We start from the raw sequence: 22520 nt of genomic DNA on the forward strand, positions 1-22520 counted from the left end.
TTTAGTTTCACATTAACATCAAGTCAAATACATATGGTACTAAACTATGGTCACCTAAATTGCTAAAAAAATGTGAGGATTCTGAACAAATCTTTAAGACAACAAATAGAATACTACAGAAAAACAATAGCATGAAGCAAAACAATTCTAGTTTGCTGCAACCTACATAATAGAAACTATTTCTAATTATATATTACTGATCCTTCTTAAGCAGTAGTAATCAAAGCCTATGGACTTTTAAACAAAATAAAAAACATTACGCTGCTTAGTTCATTTTCTCTCTAGTTAATTTTCTTACCTTTTTTTTATCTGAGAACCACTTTCAGTTGATGAAGTTTCTGACAAAAAAGAACAAGTTTATTGTTCTTTCAAAAAAATTACTGTTTTTTTATGTAGTGCTAAAACTTCTTCTTACAATGAATTAAATTGCTCCATTCTAATTTACATGCTCTCAACTTTAAATTTACCCATGACTAGTTTGTCTTAGCTGACCTAAAAAGGAGGGAACAAGGGCTCCCAAATTCCTTGTACAGACCATGCAGTCACATAGCTGCACCTTCAGTGCTTGGGCAAGGAGGGGCTGAAACTCCAGTGGGGTTCTGAGTCCTGAACACCTAAAGGCTTGCTTACAAAGCACAAGAGTTTGACTTTTCCCCGCTAGCCTGTCATTCCCTTCTTTAGTGTACCTGCAGCACAGCACCAAGAGTGTTGTGCCTGCTAGTGTGCAGCAGGTTCAAAGTACCCAGCAAGCAACAGATGCTCTGTGGTCCTGTGGCAGACAGGGTTTCCAGACAAATGTATCTCCAGCCATCCCCCAGGGTGCCCAGAAATTCTGGATAAATGCTCAAACTCCTCGAACAGGGAATAGACCTAGAAAGATTTTATGTATGCTAATCCTACAAAAATGCAGTTTAGCCTTTGGTAAAACACATTTTAAAACTTCATGGGCTACTTTCTTAGAGTAAGCATTTGCCAATTAACCTGTATTACTAACTCAAAAAGCCCCACCCAGAAGTCCCTCTATCATTACTGCTAAAATCACTAAACTTGGTTGGTTGTTGTCCTGATCCAGAAATTTTCATTACGTTTACCTACCAAATTCAGAAGAATTATCTCACAAATATAGTAAGCACATATTATGTCCAACCACATAAATGCAAAAATAATCTTGAATATCCCAGAAAATAAGATTGGTAAAATAATACTGGAAATGCATATTTTGATTTATTAACCTGTGTGTTTCATAAAAGCAAGCGGTTTTCCTGAAGATACTGTTTGCTTGCTTGGTTGCACTTTAAAACGGTAGTCTTCTTCAGGATAGGTTTACTAAAAATTTTGTTTCTGCCTTTAAGGAAAGTGGTAGCACTCTCTGATAACCTCCTGTGACAATCTGTGATAATAATAAACACATTTTGTGAAGATTTTGAAAGTTAGAAAGCAAATAGCGGGAAAGAACTTTTCTCACTACTTGTACCATAGTATGTGTAACCCAGGCTTGTGTGCATTGGCAAGTCTATGGCACTAACAAAACACACCAGATTACAGCTTTTTTTCCTGACTTGAGATCTATATGACATTTGTATTCAGCTTTCTAACTGAAAACAATGAAACAATGAAATCTTCATATGGTAAGACATAGCTACATATATCTTCTCACTGAAGTACATTCTTTGAATCACCATTAGCTTTGTAAACACACCTTAAGAATAGCTGTTCCTATTCACTGCTAACCGCCAGCCCTGAGATACACTGAAGCCACATTGTCATCTATAGTAGTTAGAACAGTACTAATCTACATAGATGAGCAAGGATACCCTTTTTTCCAGAGTTAAAAAAAAAAGAAAAAGGGGGGGTGGAGAGAGCACTTCTCCAAAAATAATTGTTTCTAAAATTTTTATTTTGCAGGCATCACACCAGCATTTAAAGGATAAATACCATATTCTTTTTCAGTAATTGCAATTACCAGCTAAGACATTACACAATAATAATAGTAAATTTTAGTTATTCACCTATTACTTTTCCCCTTGGTTTTATTTTCTAAGAACACAGGAGTTGTAAACAGGCATTTCTGATTTAATATTGATCTGACAGTTACAGAAATTATTAAGCACCAGAGCATTTATGAGGCTAGTGTAAATCACTAATGCTGTTACTTGCTCTGATTTTTATGCTGTTATTTTCTTAGCAAATAGAGCCAGGCTGAAACACATTCTACCATGACAGAATGCTGGGACCTTAATCCTATTTTTCCCCACGGTGCTTACAATACTTATCTGGGATTTCCCCAAAGGAACATTCCATAGTTTTATACCGTGAGTTAGGTTTTTAAATTTCATGTTTCTTATATATCATGATCTTGCAGAAGTGTTTCAATTAATGTTTCAGAATAATTTTCCACGTTTTGGAAACAGCATAAGATTACTATTCCATTTAAGCTTCCTTATATCAAGTTGAACACAAAAAAGAGCAAAAGATACATAAATGACACTTACAATAATACTGTAAGATTTTATAAATAGGTTTTGAGCTTACTCTTGTTGAAAGAATGTTTTTAAAGATAAATCTACTCCTTGATCTGCATGATTGCAGCTGAACAATTCACTGTTGATAAAAATCCAAGAGAAATGCCACTCCGGACTCCAATAACAGCATTCATCAGAACAGTGCTAAATATCAAATGGCCTGATTATGTAAGTGAAGTGGGACACAGCTCACCTACAAATGTTCTACAACACAAAGCAGAAGTCATCAATATTACAAATGAAAACTTGTTCTTCATAATTTTCCTGTAAAGTGGGTTATCGTCATGTTTATTTCTCATATTTCAGCTATATCATTGTGGCAGGTTATATACTGTGATATTCTGATAGAAAAATAGGTGGAAATTAAGTACGTTTCCTTTGACACAAACTGAGTCTAAGCAGCGCCATGGCACAATCAAACTGGATAAGAAACAACAAAAAGGAATGGTAGGAACAGAAATAAGGTACTCCAAGAGCATAATACCTGATAATCTTCTATATTTTAGAGAAAGCAGTCCAGGCAATTAATATTTTAACATACAGAATTCTAGTTTTTCTCCCTTTATTATACGAGAAACCAGTGGATTCTTCTGAAACACACATCAAATGTAACTTAACTTCTTTATTGGCCATGCAAGTATGTGTAAATTTCAGACAGGCTATAAGCCTCGCAGATTGCTTTTTGCCATGATACATTGTCACCATACGAATTATGCTCCTTATAATGCAAATTATTATGGTGAAAAAAATAATTTTTAACTCACATTAGTAGCAACAAACTATACAGATCAAATAATGTAGTACTTATTTTTACCCAAATGAACAGAACAGTTTTGAATTAGACAAGCAATAATGACCTTCTTTCAGAAAAAGTGTAGTCTTTTTTCTTAAATTGTAGGGGTCACTCCTGTTGATATTAAGCACCATATACACTTAAGAGCTAGCATTTCCAGTGATCCAAATTACAATAGTGAGAAAAAAAAAATCTTCCTTACCTATGTATACAGTTTTTAGATTCAAGATATGCCATACCAGAAGCAGCATCTAATGAAAATTTTACCAACTGTTTGGTTTTTAGCTCATCCTTCTTTTTTCTTAAAAAGGACAGGAAATCACCACCTAGAAAAATAGACAGATGGACAGTAAGACACAACAGACAGGATACTCACATTTATCTCTCATTAGGGGTATGAGACCAAACAAAATGCAGCTATTAGCCGCTCTCCTCAACCCGTCAGTTTGAGGCTAGCCTAAGAAAAAGGAAGGAACTCACCTTTCAAAATGCAGTTTCCCTAACTCCCCTTATATACTAGGTGCTTAAAAGTGAAAGCTGCACGCTGTTTTTGATACACCCAAAATCTTCACCAGTGTACATTAAATACAGACTTATATGAAAATTGCTGACAAAAATAATTGATAATTTGTGATAAATATATTTCTCTAATCACAGAATGATTGCTGTAGGTGTTTATAAAAATTGTGAATAAAGAGGTTAGGTCCTATTAGTTACATGAGAGTAATTACTTTTTAATTGATCATTTGCAGTGGTGTTTCTTAAATTCTACACTGATGTGTTTGGAGGGGTAACAAAGTGTTTTACTTCTTGGGCAATGTTAACTGCGTATTAGACACTGGCAGTTGAACGTAAACAACTATTACTGTGACTTCACAAGCTTCTTCCTTGGAGGAACAAAGTTGCTGTCCTGTTGTCTGAGGAGGGGAAGGGGTCAGCGTGGAGGATTTCCAAAAGGGAATTTGTGTTTGTAAAAAAAGTTTCTGAAGAACTGATTTAGGACAAAGATAAGCAGAACAGACGTTATATAAACACTGCAATGCCACATTCTGATTGATATAACTCTATTAATAAAGATTTTTTCTAAAATATATTTTATTGTTGCAGGCAAGGACAAAAAATCAACGTGGTGGAGCTTACCACATCAGAGTATTTATTTGCTAGTGTGTAGCCAGCCATTGCTCCGGTCTTTGTTTCTTGTAACTTTGCAAATAATATACTGTTACACAATTTTATGTACTGCCTTTCTTAGCAGTGTGAGAAGACACTATATATTAAAAGGTTCATATGGGATTTTCTTAGGAGGCCATTTCTATTTATATTTCATAGTGTAAGAAATAAAATAAGAGAATATTAAAGAAAAAAGTCTGCGGTTATGAAGTGTAACTCCAATACCCTTCAAATATTAAGTTGGAGTAATTGTAAACTGGATTAGCACTTTAACGGCCAACTGCTTTGTTTATTCATCTTGCTTTTAGTACAAACGATCTGGATATGATGGCCTTATAGGGTGTCCCTTAATGAAAACTCCCAGAAAATAAACACCTGATAAACCATAAATAAAACCCACTGATTCCATTTTTGCTTGACTCCTTTTTTTGTAAACACAGTAATTTTACAGGAAAGCCAGAAAACCCTCTATTTTCACAGAATCATATAATAGTTGAGGTTGACAGGGACCTCTGGATGTCATCTGCTCCAACGCCCTGCTCAAGCAGGACCACCTAGAGCTGGGTGCCCAGGACCATTCCCAGATGGCTTTTGCATATCTCCAAGGAGGGAGATTCCACAACCTCCCTGGGCAACCTGTGCCAGAGCTTGGTCACCATGACAGTAAAAGAGTGTTTCCTGATGTTCAGAGGGAACCTCCTGTGTTTCAGTCTGTGCCCGTTGCCTCTGGTCCTGTCACTGGGCACCACAGAAAAGAGCCTGGCTCTGTCCTCTTGGCACCCTCCCTGAAGGTGTTTATATGCATTGATGAGATCCCCTGAGCCTTCTCTTCTCCAGGCTGAACAGTCCCAGCTCCTTCAGCCTTTCCTCATAGGAGAGATGCTCCAGTCCCTTCACCATCTTGGTGGCCCTTCATGGGACTCTCTCCAGTATGTCCACGTCTCTCCTGTACTGGGGAGACCAGAACCGGACACAGTACTCCAAGTGTAGCCTCAACTGTGCTGAGTAGAGGGGAAGAATCACCTCCGTCGATCTGCTGGCAACACTTCTAATGCAGTCCAGGATACCATTAACCCTCTTTGCCGCAAGGACACATTGCTGGTGCATGTTCAACTTGGTGTCCACCAGGACCCCCAGGTCCTTATCTGCCAAGCTGCTTTCCAGCTGGGCGGCCCCCAGCATGTACTGGTGCCTGGGGTTGTTCCTCCCCAGGTCCTGGACTTTGCACTTCCCCCTGTTGAACTTCATGAGGTTCCTGTCAGCCCATTTCTCCAACCTGCCCAGGTCCCTCTGGATGGCAGCATGACTGGTGTATCATCCCTTTCTCCCAGTTTTGTGTCATCAGCAAATATTCTGAGAGTGCACTCTGCCCCACCATCCAGATCATTAATGAAGATGTGAAACAGTACTGGACCCAGTATTGACCCCTGGTGTACATCACTAGTTATGGACCTCCAATTTTCTTAATGTTCTGATTCTAATTAAATAGGTGAATAAAATTATCCAATACATTCTTTCTGCAGTGACAAATTTCTGGCAGTTTTTAAAAAGCAGTGCACGTAACAGCAAAACAGAGTTTGTTTAGGGCTTATACAGTCTATTTTCAATTTGTAAGAGTAACAAAGGGTTTGTATAAACCACATAATCCAAAACTATGGATCATCTATGTATTTAAAATTAGACTGCCAGAACACATTGTTAAAGTGCAAGGATGAAAGCAAAGGTGAGTGATCTTTTTTACTCACAAAGCAGTGAATGCTCTCATGTTGGGCCAACCAGAACCCCTCAGGTGAGCAAGCAAATACTGCATCCCAAGTACACCAATAGGGCTGCTGGCATGCACGGAGCCCACAATGCCCTTTACTCCCATGCTGGGTAACACACAGATGGAAAATCAAGAGCTGACTGGATGCCCTTGACTCTAAAGCCAGTTTGAAATACCTTCTGTTTTACAAAAGATAGTTACACACACTAAATCTCCAAAGCCTGACTGGGTGAATCTTGGGGTACTGAATTTTAAATTCTGATGAATCTTAAAAGAACAGAATACTGTTGCAAACTGGACTGGGTAACAATCACCTTTCCTTTAATCTGAGAGGTTACTGACATAGTCTGGTAACTGGCAAAAAATAGGTATTGCCAGAGAGAAGGAAGATAAACACTCCATTGAAACGTGTCATTTCTTACACATGTAAACAGAATTATTCTGGTTATAGCAGACAGTTAACAATAATTTTGAAGCAATTCCCCCCTCCAACACATAAAAACAAGCTGATGAAAATCATTTTGTTTATATATTGAGAACTCACTGCTGTGTACATAGGAATCATCTTTTAATTAGTAAGTATGATTACATGCCTTTATAAACACGAAAGTCTTCCAATCTTGACAAATTGTGGCATTACTTGAATGAGAACAGTAAATCGAGGAAGCTTACAGAAAAAACGTATAAGACCATCCTAAAAAACCCCTACCCTTGATCAACCAATGTTCCAAAATTGAAGACTGAGAATTTCTAACAACTTACTGCAGGAAGAACTGAAAAGACAGATTAGCTCAGTTTGATACACTAAAAAAAACCCCAAGATACCTTCTCACACAGCCATACTAAAAGTGAAGGAACAAGTTCTAAGTAAGAAAGGTCTATTTATAAAAAGCGTTATAACAACATTAGTGTGAGTCTAAATTCATATTCCTCACAATTTGTATAAACTCTTTCTACAAATGAGTTACTGCTCTCCACAATCAACAGTAAAAAATCTGTTCTCAAATAACAAGCCACTAAAGATAACAAGGTATCAAAAGAAAAGCTAACCATATCCATTAAAAAATTTAGAAACAATACATGTTAAAAATTTGTTTCTAATATGCTCAGGCAATCAGATTAAGATCCTAATTTTCATCAGTTCATTTCTGGACAGGATTAAAAGCTGCTCAGTTCCTTACATCAGAGTATGTGAAACTCACAGAGCACAAGCCTGTAACTTCCTAATGCAATCATACCATCAGGAAGTGATTTAGACCTGCTAATTTTCAGTGTTTGGCATGTATGGTATGAACTTCTAGAGTTTTGAGCAAAACCAGCACAGTATACTCGAGCTGTATGCAGTGTATTTTATACCTGTCATCAAAACACAGTTTTATTAAAATTATCTTAATCTGCCTCAGAGTCTCAATAGTGAAAAAAGTCAGTGAAGGTATGTTTTCACTAGCAGTTCTGTTTTCTTGTATCTGTCCTTGCATAGAGATGACAAAAAAGTCTTTTAAATACTCTGTTCAACATTGATTTGAAAGCACTATTAGTTGCAGACAAAATACAAGAGCATAGTGATACACATCTCATTCTGTGCAAGATATGTAACTTCAGGTTAAATCTGATTATCCTCATCATTGTGATACCAACATAGGCTTAGGTGTCTGTCCTTTAACTAACAGAATTACTAGTAAATTCTGACTTTTACTGTCTACTGTGGCCAATGTTCCAGCTATTCATCTTCACAGGAAAGCATCCACATGAATACCTTCAAAGCTGAGTTAGAGGATTTCACTACAAACCCTTCAGCATAGAACTGGGGTTACATAATATTTTAATGTGCTTCTTAAAACAAGTTTAAATATAAAACGCCCTAATTCACTATTTGCAGCATATAGTGTCAGAGCATTATCTCCAATATAATAGCTGTTGATAGAAATGAAATAAACAGACCAATTAAGGCTATAAAACAACTGAAACAAAACTAGATGAGTACACAATAGTAAGTAATGCTTTCTCTTATATGTGTAATTTCCATAGTGTTCTACAGGGCTACTTGTTGTTACTCCAGTTAATGGCACACAACAGCAGCAGGAAATGAGGTTTGCTCCAACCACTCTAAGTACTACAGAAATAATTAGACCATTATAGTATTATCACCAAACAGAAATCGACTCCCTGTTTTGGGTTTACAGGAGGATAAATAACAGTACTGGAGTGTCTGCCTAATACGATAGAATTATTTTACTAAGTAGATGATAAAATGTATACATAACAGAAGCTCTATGAGAGTAGCCTGCTATAATTGGATTCCTGAAAACAGTCCTTCATGTGAATGTGAACTAGTTCTCATTACATGCAGAAATTTTAAGAGGGCAAAAATACCACATAGCAGCATCTCCTAGTGTTGGCCATATTTTATAGCATAAACTTCATGCTGTATGTTAAGTAGTATCTTATGGCAATACAACAGTTCACTTAATGGCACACACAAAGTAAGCTAATGTTTTGCAAGAGAAAAAAAAACTATCTGTGATCTATGAGAAGAAATCAGAATAGAAGAAACAGCAATGAAATATGTTAAATCCACTTACAAAATATTTAATTGTGGCAATCTCTGACTTTAATGGCATTTACAATCAACGGTGAGTACATACTTCAGTGTTCTCCTGAGCTGGTGCCCAAAATGGTACCTACCTACTTGTTCTAGGCACTCTTGGCATTATTTTGATAATAGTATTGACACTGAACATAACTAAAATATAGTTTTGAAATTATGGTGGGAAATCTCCCCCTTATTGAAATCTAGATATATAGACATACGTTATTTATATATTATATCTATATAGTATCACACCATTTTAATAATGTTATAAACAATAATCATACAAATATTAATAAACGTGTTAACATAATAGCAATTATTAAGAAAGATATGGAATTATATATATTATTATTTACATATAAGTTTTAATAAAGTGGGAGAATTTCCCTTACTAAACAGCCTTGTTAAGTAGCAGTTTGTTTAAAGAGTCCACTTAATTGTTCTTATATTTATACACACATTAATCATGCAGATGCAGCATGCTTCTGGCCATACCACTTAATGGTCACCTAACAAAGATGAGCTCCATGATTCAATATTCATAATTATTTTACAAGCTATTATAATATTATTTAAATGACCTTTATCTGCACCTGTATTTAAGTATTTATAAATTTGAGGATTCATATGGTCAGTCTTTTGACTAACGTACAGAAAGAAATTTAGAGTTTCTTTTTGCCCAGTATCTCAATCCCATATACATTATCAACAAAATGAACCCAAACACATCTACTTAAAACTATGAATTTAAAATAGTAAACATGCATTTGTAGCAATTCTAGAAGATAGTTTTTTAAGAAAGTAAGCAGCTATTTGACAAACTATTAAAAATGTAAGGGTTTAGAAATGCTGAAGCACTCATTTTCCTTAAAATAGTGTGCCTTCACTTTTCAACTAATGGATCATTTGTATGTATGCAATGCAGAGCTTTCACTTTTTTTTTTTTTTTTAATTTTATATAGGTAGTAACAGAAACTGTAAATAAGCCCAAGGTTTTTCAACTGTCTACAGAGTACTAATGTGAAATCCAGTTAGAACTTCATTTTTTCTGTTAAGTAAAGCAAACAAAAGTTGCTATAATCATGCAAAGTTATGATACTTAATAAGTAATGAAGGTAGTAATGAAGTATCAGTAGTAATAACAAAGGTAGTAATGAAGTATCAGTGGAAATGCATGTATTTGAAAACAAAAGATCAAAGAAAAACCCAAGAGTTAAAAGAATGGCGTGCATTGACAGCCAAGGACATGATAAACAGCAACAAACAAGTAAACACAGAGAAGATGTTGCTTGCACTGGGACTGCAATGCAGATGACTTTTTAGCAGAAGACCTGTGAGTAGACCGCAATGGAGATGACTCACTAGCACAATAACTACTATAAAATGAAGTTGAGACGAAGGTTACAACACATTTTATGTACTATTTCACTTCCTTTTAACGGGATGGCAGACTATAGACATGTGATATTCAACATGAGGAAAATACTGACAATGGTTAGCAACTTCGCCTTAGATTTAAGGTGGATCAAATAAGCTAGAGTGTGCAGCCAATGATAATACCACATTAACTACTTATTCCCTAATGGCATAAAAGCCTGTCCAAAACCAAGTCTGTGATCATCAGGGCAACCAAGCTGGTGAGGGGCCTGGAGCATAAGTCTTATGAGGAGCGGCTGAGGGAGCTGGGGCTGTTTAGTCTGGAGAAAAGGAGGCTGAGGGGAGACGTTATCACTCTCTACTACTACCTGAAAGGAGGTTGTAGTGAGGTGGGTGCTGGTCTCTTCTATCAAGTAACTAGTGATAGGATGAGAGGAAATAGCCTCAAGTTGTGCCAGGGGAGGTTTAGATTAGATATTAGGAAAAATTTCTTTACTGAAAGGGTTGTCAGGCATTGGAACAGGCTGCCTAGGGAAGTGGTGGTGTCACCATCCCTGGAGGTATTCGAAAAGCGAGTAGATGGGGTACTTCAGGACATGGTTTAGTGGGCATGGTTGATGGTTGGACTCGATGATCTTGAAGGTCTTTTCCAACCTAAATGATTCTATGATTCTATGATTCTATGATGTCTCAAGAAGAAACCAGAAATCATAGCAAGACATCAATAGCCAGCATCCCTTGTCCTGTGTGCTGCACAAAATAATCCTGCCCAGACTACTTGGACTCTGTTTTGGTATTGTGGCTATGAGGACATAGGACTATGAGTGGGTAGATACAACCTACTTCAGAAATTAACTAAAAGGAGAATCATAGAATCATAGAATCATAGAATCATTTCGGTTGGAAAAGACCTTCAAGATCATCAAGTCCAACCATTAACCATGCCCCCTAAACCATGCCCTGGAGTACCCTGTCCACTCGCTTTTTGAATACCTCCAGGGATGGTGACTCAACCACTTCCCTAGGCAGCCTGTTCCAATGCCTGACAACCCTCTCAGTAAAAAAATTTTTCCTAATATCTAACCTAAATCTCCCTTGCCTCAACTTGAGGCCATTTCCTCTTGTCCTATCGCCAGACACCTGACAGAAGAGACCAACACCCACCTCACTACAACCCCCTTTCAGGTAGTAGAGAGCGATAAGGTCTCCCCTCAGCCTCCTCTTTTCTAGACTGAACAACCCCAGATCCCTCAGCCGCTCCTCATAAGACTTGTGCTCAAGGCCCCTCACCAACTTGGTTGCCCTTCTCTGGACACGCTCAAGCAGCTCAATGTCTTTCCTGTAGTGAGGGGCCCAAAACTGAACACAGGACTCGAGGTGCGGCCTCACCAGTGCCGAGTACAGGGGAACAACCACCTCCCTGTTCCTGCTGGCCACACTGTTCCTGATACAGGCCAGGATGCTGTTGGCCTTCTTGGCCACCTGGGCACACTGCTGGCTCATATTCAGCTGGCTGTCAAACAGCACCCCCAGGTCTTTTTCCGCCAGGCAGCTTTCCAGCCACTCTTCCCCAAGCCTGTAGCGCTGCATGGGGTTGCCGTGACCGAAGTGCAGGACCTGGCACTTGGCCGTGTTAAACTTCATACAAGTGGCCTCAGCCCATCGATCCAGCCTGTCCAGATCTCTTTGTAGATCATCTTCCCCCAGGAAGTCTTCCATTCAGTTTTGTTTCATTAAATCCTATAATTGCACTATGCTTAAAAACCAATAATCACTAGCCTTGAAAAGGATTCCAAAGTCGTGATAGCCCATGTGAAACAGAACATACATAAAGAATAGGGTTTTTTTAATCTAAAGAAAAACAATGAACATTTTTTAAATGCAGACACATTAAATAATAGATATTTAACTTGAAAGTTGTTCTAGGTAAAGCAAAAATAATAATGTGAAGGAATACGAACAAATAAAACTAAAGAAGTAAGATGCATACAGAAGTTCTTGCAGCTACCAAAACACTTTGCTGACTTTTTATGTTTGGTTGTTTTTATTCAGTTTTCAAACAGATTTTCTAGTTTCATCTACTTGCTGATTTATTTTTGTACAATTTTGATACAAAATACAGTATCATCAAAGCCTAAAATATTTGAAAAGATAAAATCAAACTCTAGTCTCAAATGTTACAATAAAAGAAAAATGCATAGTGGAGCTTTGGTCTTGTTTTATCAAACAGAGAAGCACTAAGGTAAAAGGAATTTTTAATCACCACCACCTGCACCCCAACAAAGGAATCTGACAGTTCCCCCTCTTCTCCTAATATCCTCACAGCTGGGAACCACGCAGCAAATAGGGCAGCAGAGGCACACATGAATGTACAAGACTAAGAAGAAGGGAAGAGAGGAAGAAGAAATGGGGTCTGTATGTGTGCATGTGCATGTGTACTACAAGAGGGCTGGGAGGGAGAGGGTGAAGTTGGACATATATATGGAGAGAAGGAATCCATGGGAGGGTGTCTGTCTGGTTCATAGGGTGATGTGCCCAACAAGAGAGAGGTGGCAGAGGCAGAAGCATGGCACATTGCACAGAAGCAGAGACAAAGAAAAATGGAAGCTGGAAGCTTAGCTGAATGCAAGAGGAAAGGATAAAGTAAGAGACAAAAACTAGAGAAACAGACGGGACATATTTGTGTGAAGAGAAACAGTAGAGCAGACAGAAGGTGGCTTTAGCAACAGCTGGGTATTGACCCAGATAACTTATCTGACTAGACAAAAAAAGAAGAATTGAATGGAACACAAAGCCAGACAGTCACTATCACTGTTAAAAATCTGCACCTTATCTCTAATTTGAATTTGTCTATAATGTGACTGACTGGTTTTTTTTCGGTTGCACTGACTTTTGACAGTATGCCGTAAAGATTCAGGATGTGACTGTAAGATAGGACACAGGTCTGAAATTTGCTGGCAAAAGTCAGCTACTGAGGATGCAAAATACAACCAATGCGGCAGATCATGCAAAACTTTAATAAAGTTTTAAGGCATCTCTGAAGAGAAGCAATTGGAAAAAAAGCTGAACGGTCTCTGTAGAGATCTCACTACCTCTAGAAGAAGGAAACAGAAGAAAACCCATGATACAAAGTACAAAACACAGCAGCTGAATCACATAATGTGAAACTAAAAGTTAACATTTTTTTCAGCATCGATCAGCATTCCAGGACTGTGTATGAAAGCAGCTGCACTTCAGAGACAGCAGGGCTAACCTTAGGCTCAGGTAAGCCACAGCATACACATACTTCAGCTAGTCTTAGCTCTCCTTTATTCAAGATGATAATTCATTTAGCAGAAAAGCTCAGATAATATGGATATCATACATCACATCAAAAAATAAATTATACATACCTCAGTCTCAGCACTGAGACTTTGGTTATAAATGGGCTTGTTGGCTTCAGTGCAACTAACAGCAGAAGTACATGGAGTCAGCTGTGGTTTGGTGCTATACCCTGAAGTATCACTACATACAGAAAATAAGAGTAATTCCATAAAAGTCAGTTAAGATATAGAAGGTTGTACCAGCTCTACCTTAGCACCAGCTATAACGGATCTGTAGGTGTTTCTCCACTTCATGCTGTGTAGCCATCTTTTCCAACAAAGGCCAAAAAGAGGGCCTGATAGGTCAGGCACAATACTGGGCTTTATTGGCAAATGCTTCTGATCTAATATGCCCTGTGGAAGTAAAAAGTGCTGTAACATACAGAAAGTAGCAACGGAGTCACCTTAATTTCAGAAGAGATGGAGTGAGTAAGCCAAGCTGGACCAAACCCAACTGCAGGTAGGACAGCATGAACAGGATGCAGAGGTAACCCCAGAGCTTGGGTTAAGAATGGCTTATGAGATCCTTTTACAGGCACTACAGAAATGGCTATACTCTTTCTGAATGTGCCTGGGAGCCAGTGTGGCTGAAATCAAGCAGTGCTGCACCTGAGCTAATAAAACCTGTCACCTCTGAATTGTTTCTGCATCAATGGCATAGGCAATTTGCATCCCAAATGATTCAGCAAATATCTGAACAGGTTACCTTATTCAGTTGCAAAGATGAATATTACGACCTTGCTGAACTCCACTTTGAAAGCTAGCTACATATGTCTAGATGTGACATATGAAGCCAAACATACATAGTTGAAACCTAATTCAGACAACCTTCCCATACTATTAGATTACTGGATGTTTTCACAGCTGCTTATATGTACAAGCGTAGCTCAACCTGTTTCCAGCTGCAAGTGTTCAGCAAATCTACTCTAATGTATGTCAGCATAAGCCTAAATAAAACAAGGAACACAAACTCTGTGTCCAGTTAAGTAGGGAGTTGCGTTTTTTGCAACCATGTATCCATTATCAAATTTAGTATTAGAATAAAAAATGTCCAGAAATGCCCACTGGGGAGGGGGTGTGGGAACCACACTCAGAGCAGATCACTGATAGAATAGACTAAATAAGGTCTATGGCCACAGAATGGATTTGGAAACAAGAAACAACTCCTGGAAAACTGTTCAGAACTGTATGAAGTAAGGATCTGGTACAGAAAGGAGATCTAGTTTTCATAATATTGTAATATGTAATATCCTCATAATTTATTATATTATCATAACATATATGCTAGAGGAAGCTAAATTAAGACTCAACAGATAAGCCAGATTCTCTAATTGCTTATTTTTGAATGCCTGACTTAGCAAAAAGAAAATAATTTCAAAATATTTCTGGAGATATAATTTTAACTATGTTGATTATAAAAATGTTTAAATATATAGAAACCTGAAACAAAGTAGGCTATCAGCTTGTGAATAAACAGTCCAACAGCTAAAAGGATTAGGTCACAAAAAATGTGACTACAAGTTTCCTTCTACTACCTTGAATCAATCATTGGAACATCTACAGATTTTTGCATCTACTGTCAATTGGACAAATCCTTCCTGAGAAAGCTGGTGCAAGCGTGATGATGGTGCTTATCTTGACAACCTGTGCAGACTCTTTTTGCTGGAGGGACACAGGTACCTTTGAAGGTTCTACAAGATAAACTGCTGAAATAGTTGCATGAAGTGGTAACTGCACCACAGGATTACACATCTATCTTCAAAACGCCCCACTATAGAACACACAGTTCATGAACATGCCAAGTTCCTACCTCTAGATTAAATTCTCCTTTCAGGGCAAGTTAAATTCAAGTTGATTGAAATGAACATAAAGAAGAAGAAAGAATTTTGTGGCTTGGGATTGCTTTTTGCATCTTACAGATTACATTTGATTTTGATTTGTTTTTTCCCCTAAACCTAGCAAGAGAAAAAAAACATTCAAAGTTTAAAGGGACTCCCACAATTTGTTTTTGACTACATGGGAGACTGCATGATAAATTAAGTGCAGATGAAAACACAGTTAAGTGATCTGGAGTGTTTCAGTGAATTAAAATCCCTTATTCTCAAAGTAGAAATATGATAATAAGATCCATGATCACTAAGAGAGAAGTTGGGACCAGAAAGATATAGTGAGGAAGGGTAAAAGAGAAGGGTATTCTAGTTTCTTCTTTTCCTGTCTTTTTCCATGAAAAGATGCCGAGTTCACTCTGAAAGGAGAAAAGAACAGGAAGCAGGTTTTGTCAAGCCCTTCACCATTTTCCTGATAATCTTCTCTACACCCTATCAAAATCCAGCATCCATTTGTCTCAGGTTATCAGTCTGGACTCTGGCCAGCTTACAGATAATGCTAGCAGTGTTCCAGGCAGTCTCTCTGATCATCATCTAAATTTGCTAAAAATGAACTGTTATGAAAACTCCTTTATGCCCTGTGTGGCCTTAAGAGACACCAGCAAATTGTTCTTTTCCTGTTCTGAATACCAAAGCAGCTCCTCATAATTACCTCCCTTTCTTCAGTTTTAAGGTCAACAACACAGGATAAAGCACAAAAAAACCGCTGGGAAAACAGGCACAGAGCAAAGAAAAATGAATAAATTAACCCAGAAAAGATGAGTAAAATGCTCAAGTTTTTAGATTGATGTAGCATCACAGAAAGTTACATGCTTCCTTACACTGTACTACAAACCATACTTTTACACAAAGTTCTGCTGTTCCTCATTTTGGCAACCATACCTGACAAAGGCTTATCTGCTTTACCAAATTCCTGCGGTGAAGGACTGCATTCACAGTCTCGAATATGCAGCAACCCTCACCGAACAATTTTAAGACCAGTATCCCACCTTTACCGCATTACTTTTCAATCAGGTTGGTCAAGTCCATATGACAATACAAACTCATGGCTCTATACTAACATCAAGCATTTTTCAAATCACAACATACGGGGTTTCTTTTCCTGCAATTCATTAGCAATTCTCACTTTAACTTCTTCTGTCTTTCTTAGGATAACCTGAATACTCTGAATGTATCACAACAGATTATTAAAAAGTTACTGTATTACGTTATGAAATAATGCAGTATTCATATTTTTAGATCAGAAGATACCAGAAAAAACCCCTCCATCAAATACCACCTTTGCAACAAACCGTATCAAACTATCTTAGCCAAAATTTCAATATAAAGTAGTATGAAAAAAAGGAAGAATAGCAACCTATATGATTATCAGAGTTCTTCATAATACTAACAGGTTCCAATAGTATAATTTTTCTAAGCAGAACTTTTGAAAGTACTTGGGCAGTATACATCTGCTTGAGAGTTGTACTCTGCTTCTCCTGGAGCTGATCTGAATAATTTTTATTCCTTCAATGCAGGATTTAAAACTCAGCGCATGATACTGCAATTACAGTAAGATTTACTTCACTGTATTGTAAAATAAAACATGCCTTTTTTGGCATGGAGTTCTCATCAGCTAGGTGCTAACACAGCATCTGAAATTTGCTCCTGGGCAGTGGAGACAGAAGAAGAAACTGGCAGTCAAATACTCTTTTTCTTTATTCAGTAGCCTCACTGGAGTCAGAATCAGTAGGGAGACTTTACACGCTGTATTCTCTCCAAGTCTTGCTGCAAGGTAAAGCCCGGGGTCATAAACCAAGTTTACAGGCTCCTTATCTGAATAATAGCTTACTATTAGAACACAGTCTTCCACTGGATGCATCCTACTTACTGTGCATATGCTACGCAGAAGATCAGCAAATGCTCAGCAAATTACATGGTGTGGCTCACTGTGCAGAGAACTCTACAAGAAATTACACTAATTCTGGATGTCATACCATGTGCTCTCTGGCTCAAGACATCACACCACGTGCCCAGGGAGCTGAGATTACTTGAGGGTCTGTACCTAGAAACCAGCACATCTGACTTACCACATGAGTGCAGAGGGCATGCGCATATACATTGTTCAGGCCCATCCTAAATAAAGAGTCCTAATAGAATGTGAAGAGTAGAAGCTAGCAATATGAAATCGGAAAATATGAGCAAAGGTTAAGTGTACAGCAAAAAAGAAATAGAAGTCCAATTTCTATCAGGAACACAAAATGCATGCAAAAAATCAGCATATAAATGCATGGGTATTGCGCTCCTCAAATTTTCTATCTTTCTAGCAGTCTTAATATTTTCAAACTGGTAACTACAGTTGTCACAGAGAAAAAGTCATAACTACCAAACAAGAAGAGGAAATCTCTATGAGAAGTTCTCCATTAACAAAATGTTGTAACAAAGATCATTTCCAAAGAGAGTTTTTTTCTCTGTTCCTAGTCTACTAAAAAATTCACAGAAAAAAAACTTTGCCACTGTAAAATTCAGGTTAATTTTTATTACATGGTAGTTGAGAAGCCACACAGCAACTTCAGCATTGGGCCCTTGTAAGGATCTGGGCACTAGTTATTTTTAGTTAATATTTCAATGTCATTTAGGTAAAAAAGAATAAAATTAATTATTTGCAAGAGTGCTTTAAAGTTTATTACAAATTTATCCATTATGCAATCACAAATCAACATTTTGAAACCACCTGCTTTGCTAAATTGCTTTTTCACAGCAGCTAGCTAGCATAACTTAAGCCTGCAAGTAAGATTTTTCTATAGAACTCTGTTAATTTTCAAATATATAAAATATTTATAAGAAAAAAAATTAAGGACTCATTGACTCAATTTCAATGGCTACCTTAGCAATTTTGGGAAGTTGAGGGGAGCAGAGGCAGAACAATTTGCTTAGGATTTAAAAAATCATTATTTTTTGGTAACTCTGATTCTAAATTCCTGAATGGCAGTTTTATGTCACATCCCTTCTATACATGTAACTTTCCATGTACATATGAAGGATATTGTTGCTGCATGCATTTTAGCTTCTGTTTATATATGACAGAGAATATTTTAATTAGTTTGTTTTTTATCAATTAGAATAATAGCCTTTAGAAAGCAATAATAAATCTAAATTATACAATAAATAAATACTGTCCTACACAAAACAGAAGCACATACCTCCCAAATAATGCTCTTTAGAATACTGATTGGGGTTTCTTATTAAGAGGTAGCCACCACAACTTACTGAGATTTTTATTTGTGGTATGTGTGTCACAAAGAATAAACAGTTGGCAGAATAAGCTCCTCTGTATTCAGAGAAATTATTTATTATATGTCTTGGGCAATAGTACCAGTTGCTTACCTGGAAAACAGGAGCACTCAGCTCTTTAAAAAATATTCCAGTAGCTTTTTTACTATATTAAAATGCAAGTTGCCTGATAAACGTTCTTTAAAATGCAAGAAAGAAGCTTATGTTGTGATGGTCATTGGGCATATTTTGTTAGACAACTGTAAAACACATCTTTGTTAAAATATAAGAATCATGCGCAGCTTAATTTTTAAAAATCATTAAGACTCTTACTCCTATTTTTTCAACCTGGTGGATAAAGCATCCTAAGTTTGTCATCATCAATGGTATCATCATAAAAATACGGTTACAATAACAAAAACTGTAAGTTTTTGTGTTCAAGCATGAACACGTGTAAGACAAGGTCTGTCTTTTCAAGCCTTCTCCTTTCTCCTTTCTCAGTTTAAAGGACTGTTTTTCTCATTAGATGTTGTCCAAGAAGCTAGAAGGACTAGAGTAACCTTGTCCCAGCTAACTCTAGAAAAAGATGCCACATTCTGCTTACAGGACATTCCTCCCCTTCCCACCTGTAGAGGTTCCTGCAGAAAGACCTGCAGGACAAGACTGAGAAGAGAAGAGACTGGGCCCCTAGCAACCCAGCCAATGGCAGGGAGATAGGATGTATTTTTCCACATATCCATCCCTTCAAGAGGATTTATATCATACAGATACGCATTACATTAAGATGTTTCCCTCATTTTTTGAGAGGTGGTGAATTGTGAAAAAGATAATCAAGTCTTTCTGTACTGGAGTAATCTATGATGGATTGACACTGGGTGGACATAGACAGTGAGATCAGTATGACCAACAGCAAACAAGTGAATAGAAAGTAAATGACGGTTCTTTTTCATTAACATATATAATTTCTCATCTACCTTTTCACTTTGCCTATGAATCTGCAACATGCTCTGCTACCTTATTTATTATTTCAGTTAATCCTTGCTACATCACCCACCTTGAAATTTCTTTATCAGTGTGATTCTTACTTTAGGAGATGTGTCACTTGTTATGTTAACACACACACCAAGAAGAGGGATCTACCTACCAAGGATAATTGTCTTTGACAACTTGCTTTATTTCCCTGTTATCTCTTGGCAACATCTGGGTTATTTTTGCATGTAACAATGGATGCACAGATGCTTAAATATGCATCTGCCACCTTCTCTATTGTTTTCACTGATTACTTTATCCAGATGCATAGTTTTTAATCCCATTTACATTTGCAACAGAGGAAAAAGATTTCTCTGCAGAGACAGTTTATGACAGAATCACTAACAGAGTAGCACCTCTCCACATAAAGTGCTAAGTTTCAAAATACATTTTTAATACCTGAACAAATTAAGAATCTGAATTGAAATCTGAATCTGGAATGAAAAGCAAAACTAGCTGCTACTGAGCCACACCATAGTGGTCTCCAAAGACACAGCAAGTGTACAGCCTACTTGTATTTGGGATATAAAACCAGTAGAGAAAGTGCAAACATTAAACAGAACTCAGAAAATACAGGAGAAATTCCATATTTTATGGAGATGTTTCTAATTTTTTCCTCAGGGAAAAACTTGTCGGACTTTTATTAATTATATGCCTTCTCAGCCATACATTTACAGAATACAATTCTAAGCTAAAACATGTCATTTTTAGTTATTAAAAAGAATGTCAGAGTTAAACTGCTTAAACACCTTCAAGCATGAACCCATTTAAGACAAAACACAGACAAAGCAGGTACTGAGAAAGTTAAGTGCTGAGCGCACGTCAACAAGCCTACCAGCACTCCGTTCTTCAAACAGCAGCATTAAATACCAAATCAGAGCACAAATTATTATTTTAGGTAATCTCATCCAAACTTGCCATTAGAAAACAGAAAACCAGTAACATCAGAATCACAGCTTCTCTGAACTGATCTAAGTAAGTGTTTTGTCTTTCCTCTGCCAACTTCTTCAGAGTGGCCATCCTCATCATTTCTAGCTGATTTGGTCAGTCTCATGGTGTGTTAGCCAAGGTGTAAAAGAATACGGAAAAATGTGATGCTTTGAGCATAGTACAGTGTTTATGAGGGCGGGCAGGCAAGCACGGAAGCTAGCCAGAGGATTTACAGAGCAGCAAAACAGGATAAGAATGAAGAAGTTTCTTGCAAATTTAAAGCCAGGAGACAGAAGAATTTTTGGATAGACTCAGACTGCAAAATAGGTATGAGAATCAGAGAAAGGTTCTCACTAATTCCTCCTTGAATTGTATTAGTATGTTTCAACAACTTGTCCTAGGCTCTGAAAACCCTGAACCAGAATGATAAAGGTGTTAAAAGATCAGGATTTATTTTTATCTTCAGAGATGTCTGGAGAAGCTGATTACCAAAGTATGCCTTAAAACCCAGGACACTGCTTTTAGCCTCCATTTTAATAAAGTTAATCATACGTACAAATAAAATAATCTAATATAATCTAATTGAATAAAGGCAGAAAATTCCAATAGGTCAAAGATTTCATCAGTGCTCTTGTACTAAAGCCAGTCCTCAAGAACTACAAACAAACTAAGTTTTCATGAATGAAACAGCTCTTAAAACAGCTTGCTGTATAATTTTGAAGACAAATCCAGTGGTATATAAAAAAAATACACTGTTGCATATTAAGCAGTACTGGAGGCTACCAAACCCCACATTTTCCAGCTGCTGAGAAAACCAACAAAAAGGTAAAATTGCCCAAAAGCTGATATCAACCCAACAATCTGAAATTCTCTCCAGCCATTGATGAATAACATCAGTTCAAGATTCCAAAAATAAATTAATAGCAACCCATAAACTAAATGATATATTTTGGTAAAGAAAAAACCTCTTATATTACCAAAGATGACCAAAATCTGAGTTATTAAAATTGAAACATTACCCAGGTGTGAAATTACTTTAAATACAAGCATCTTAACATTCACTATATAACTCTGTTGTTAAAGGACGTACCATGTAATATCTTGTCAGGAGGTAAATGAAGATAGAGCTAAGTTCAGCAAATTCTGTTGTCTTGAATGGCTACAGAAAAACTCACAACAGATTTGTGGAGCTCACTCCATTCCAAAGCTAGCAGAACCTAATATTTCCAAAGATTTGCAACACAGGTGACTTTTGAGATCAGTCATAAGAATACAGATAAAGACAAATAGAAAACAATACATTTTACATTATGGAAACAATACCTATGAAAGCATGCTGCAAAAAAAGTCAAACAATTACCTGGAACAAGTTCCATAACAATATAAATAGGTTGTCGTTGTGTGCAAACTCCTATAAGTTTTACAATATTAGGATGATCATACTGCTTGAGTATTCTGCAAAACACACAGTAAGTTTATTATATTAATAAACTTTATTTAGAAACTGATTAAATATTGTATGAAAATATCTTAAACCCTTAGTGTTATTTTAATGGAACATGTCATTACTGTTATCATGAAGAAAAAAAATCAATGTAGCAGATCAATCATCATTCTGTTTGAAACGAAGGGCATACCAATTCACTAATAAATTAAGATTGAACACTATATTATTCTTACCATAATTTTACCATTTGTCTACATAACATTTGTTTATATAACTGAAAAATGGCCTGACAGGTTTGCAGTTTCTCAAGAACTCTTGTAATTAAACAGCATTTCAGTGGTGGACCTGAAGCAGAGCTACATCAAAAAAGCAGGCACAGCATGCCTCTACACTT

General features: G+C 37.0%; 1 protein-coding gene across 8 annotated transcripts in view; it reads right to left on the reverse strand.

The window, feature by feature from the left end:
• The window catches only part of FER (FER tyrosine kinase), a 203377-nt gene that overhangs the window by 50628 nt on the left and 130229 nt on the right, over positions 1-22520 (reverse strand). For all 8 annotated transcript variants that reach the window (XM_052779075.1, XM_052779081.1, XM_052779079.1 and 5 more), the window contains 2 exons: positions 22040-22134; positions 3518-3641 (listed from right to left, as the gene is read on the reverse strand). In XM_052779075.1, the coding sequence (XP_052635035.1) occupies positions 3518-3641; positions 22040-22134 (219 nt within the window). The remainder of the gene's footprint in view (positions 1-3517; positions 3642-22039; positions 22135-22520) is intronic.

This window comes from Harpia harpyja, chromosome Z (genome assembly GCF_026419915.1).
Source record: "Harpia harpyja isolate bHarHar1 chromosome Z, bHarHar1 primary haplotype, whole genome shotgun sequence".
Lineage (NCBI taxonomy): Eukaryota > Metazoa > Chordata > Aves > Accipitriformes > Accipitridae > Harpia > Harpia harpyja.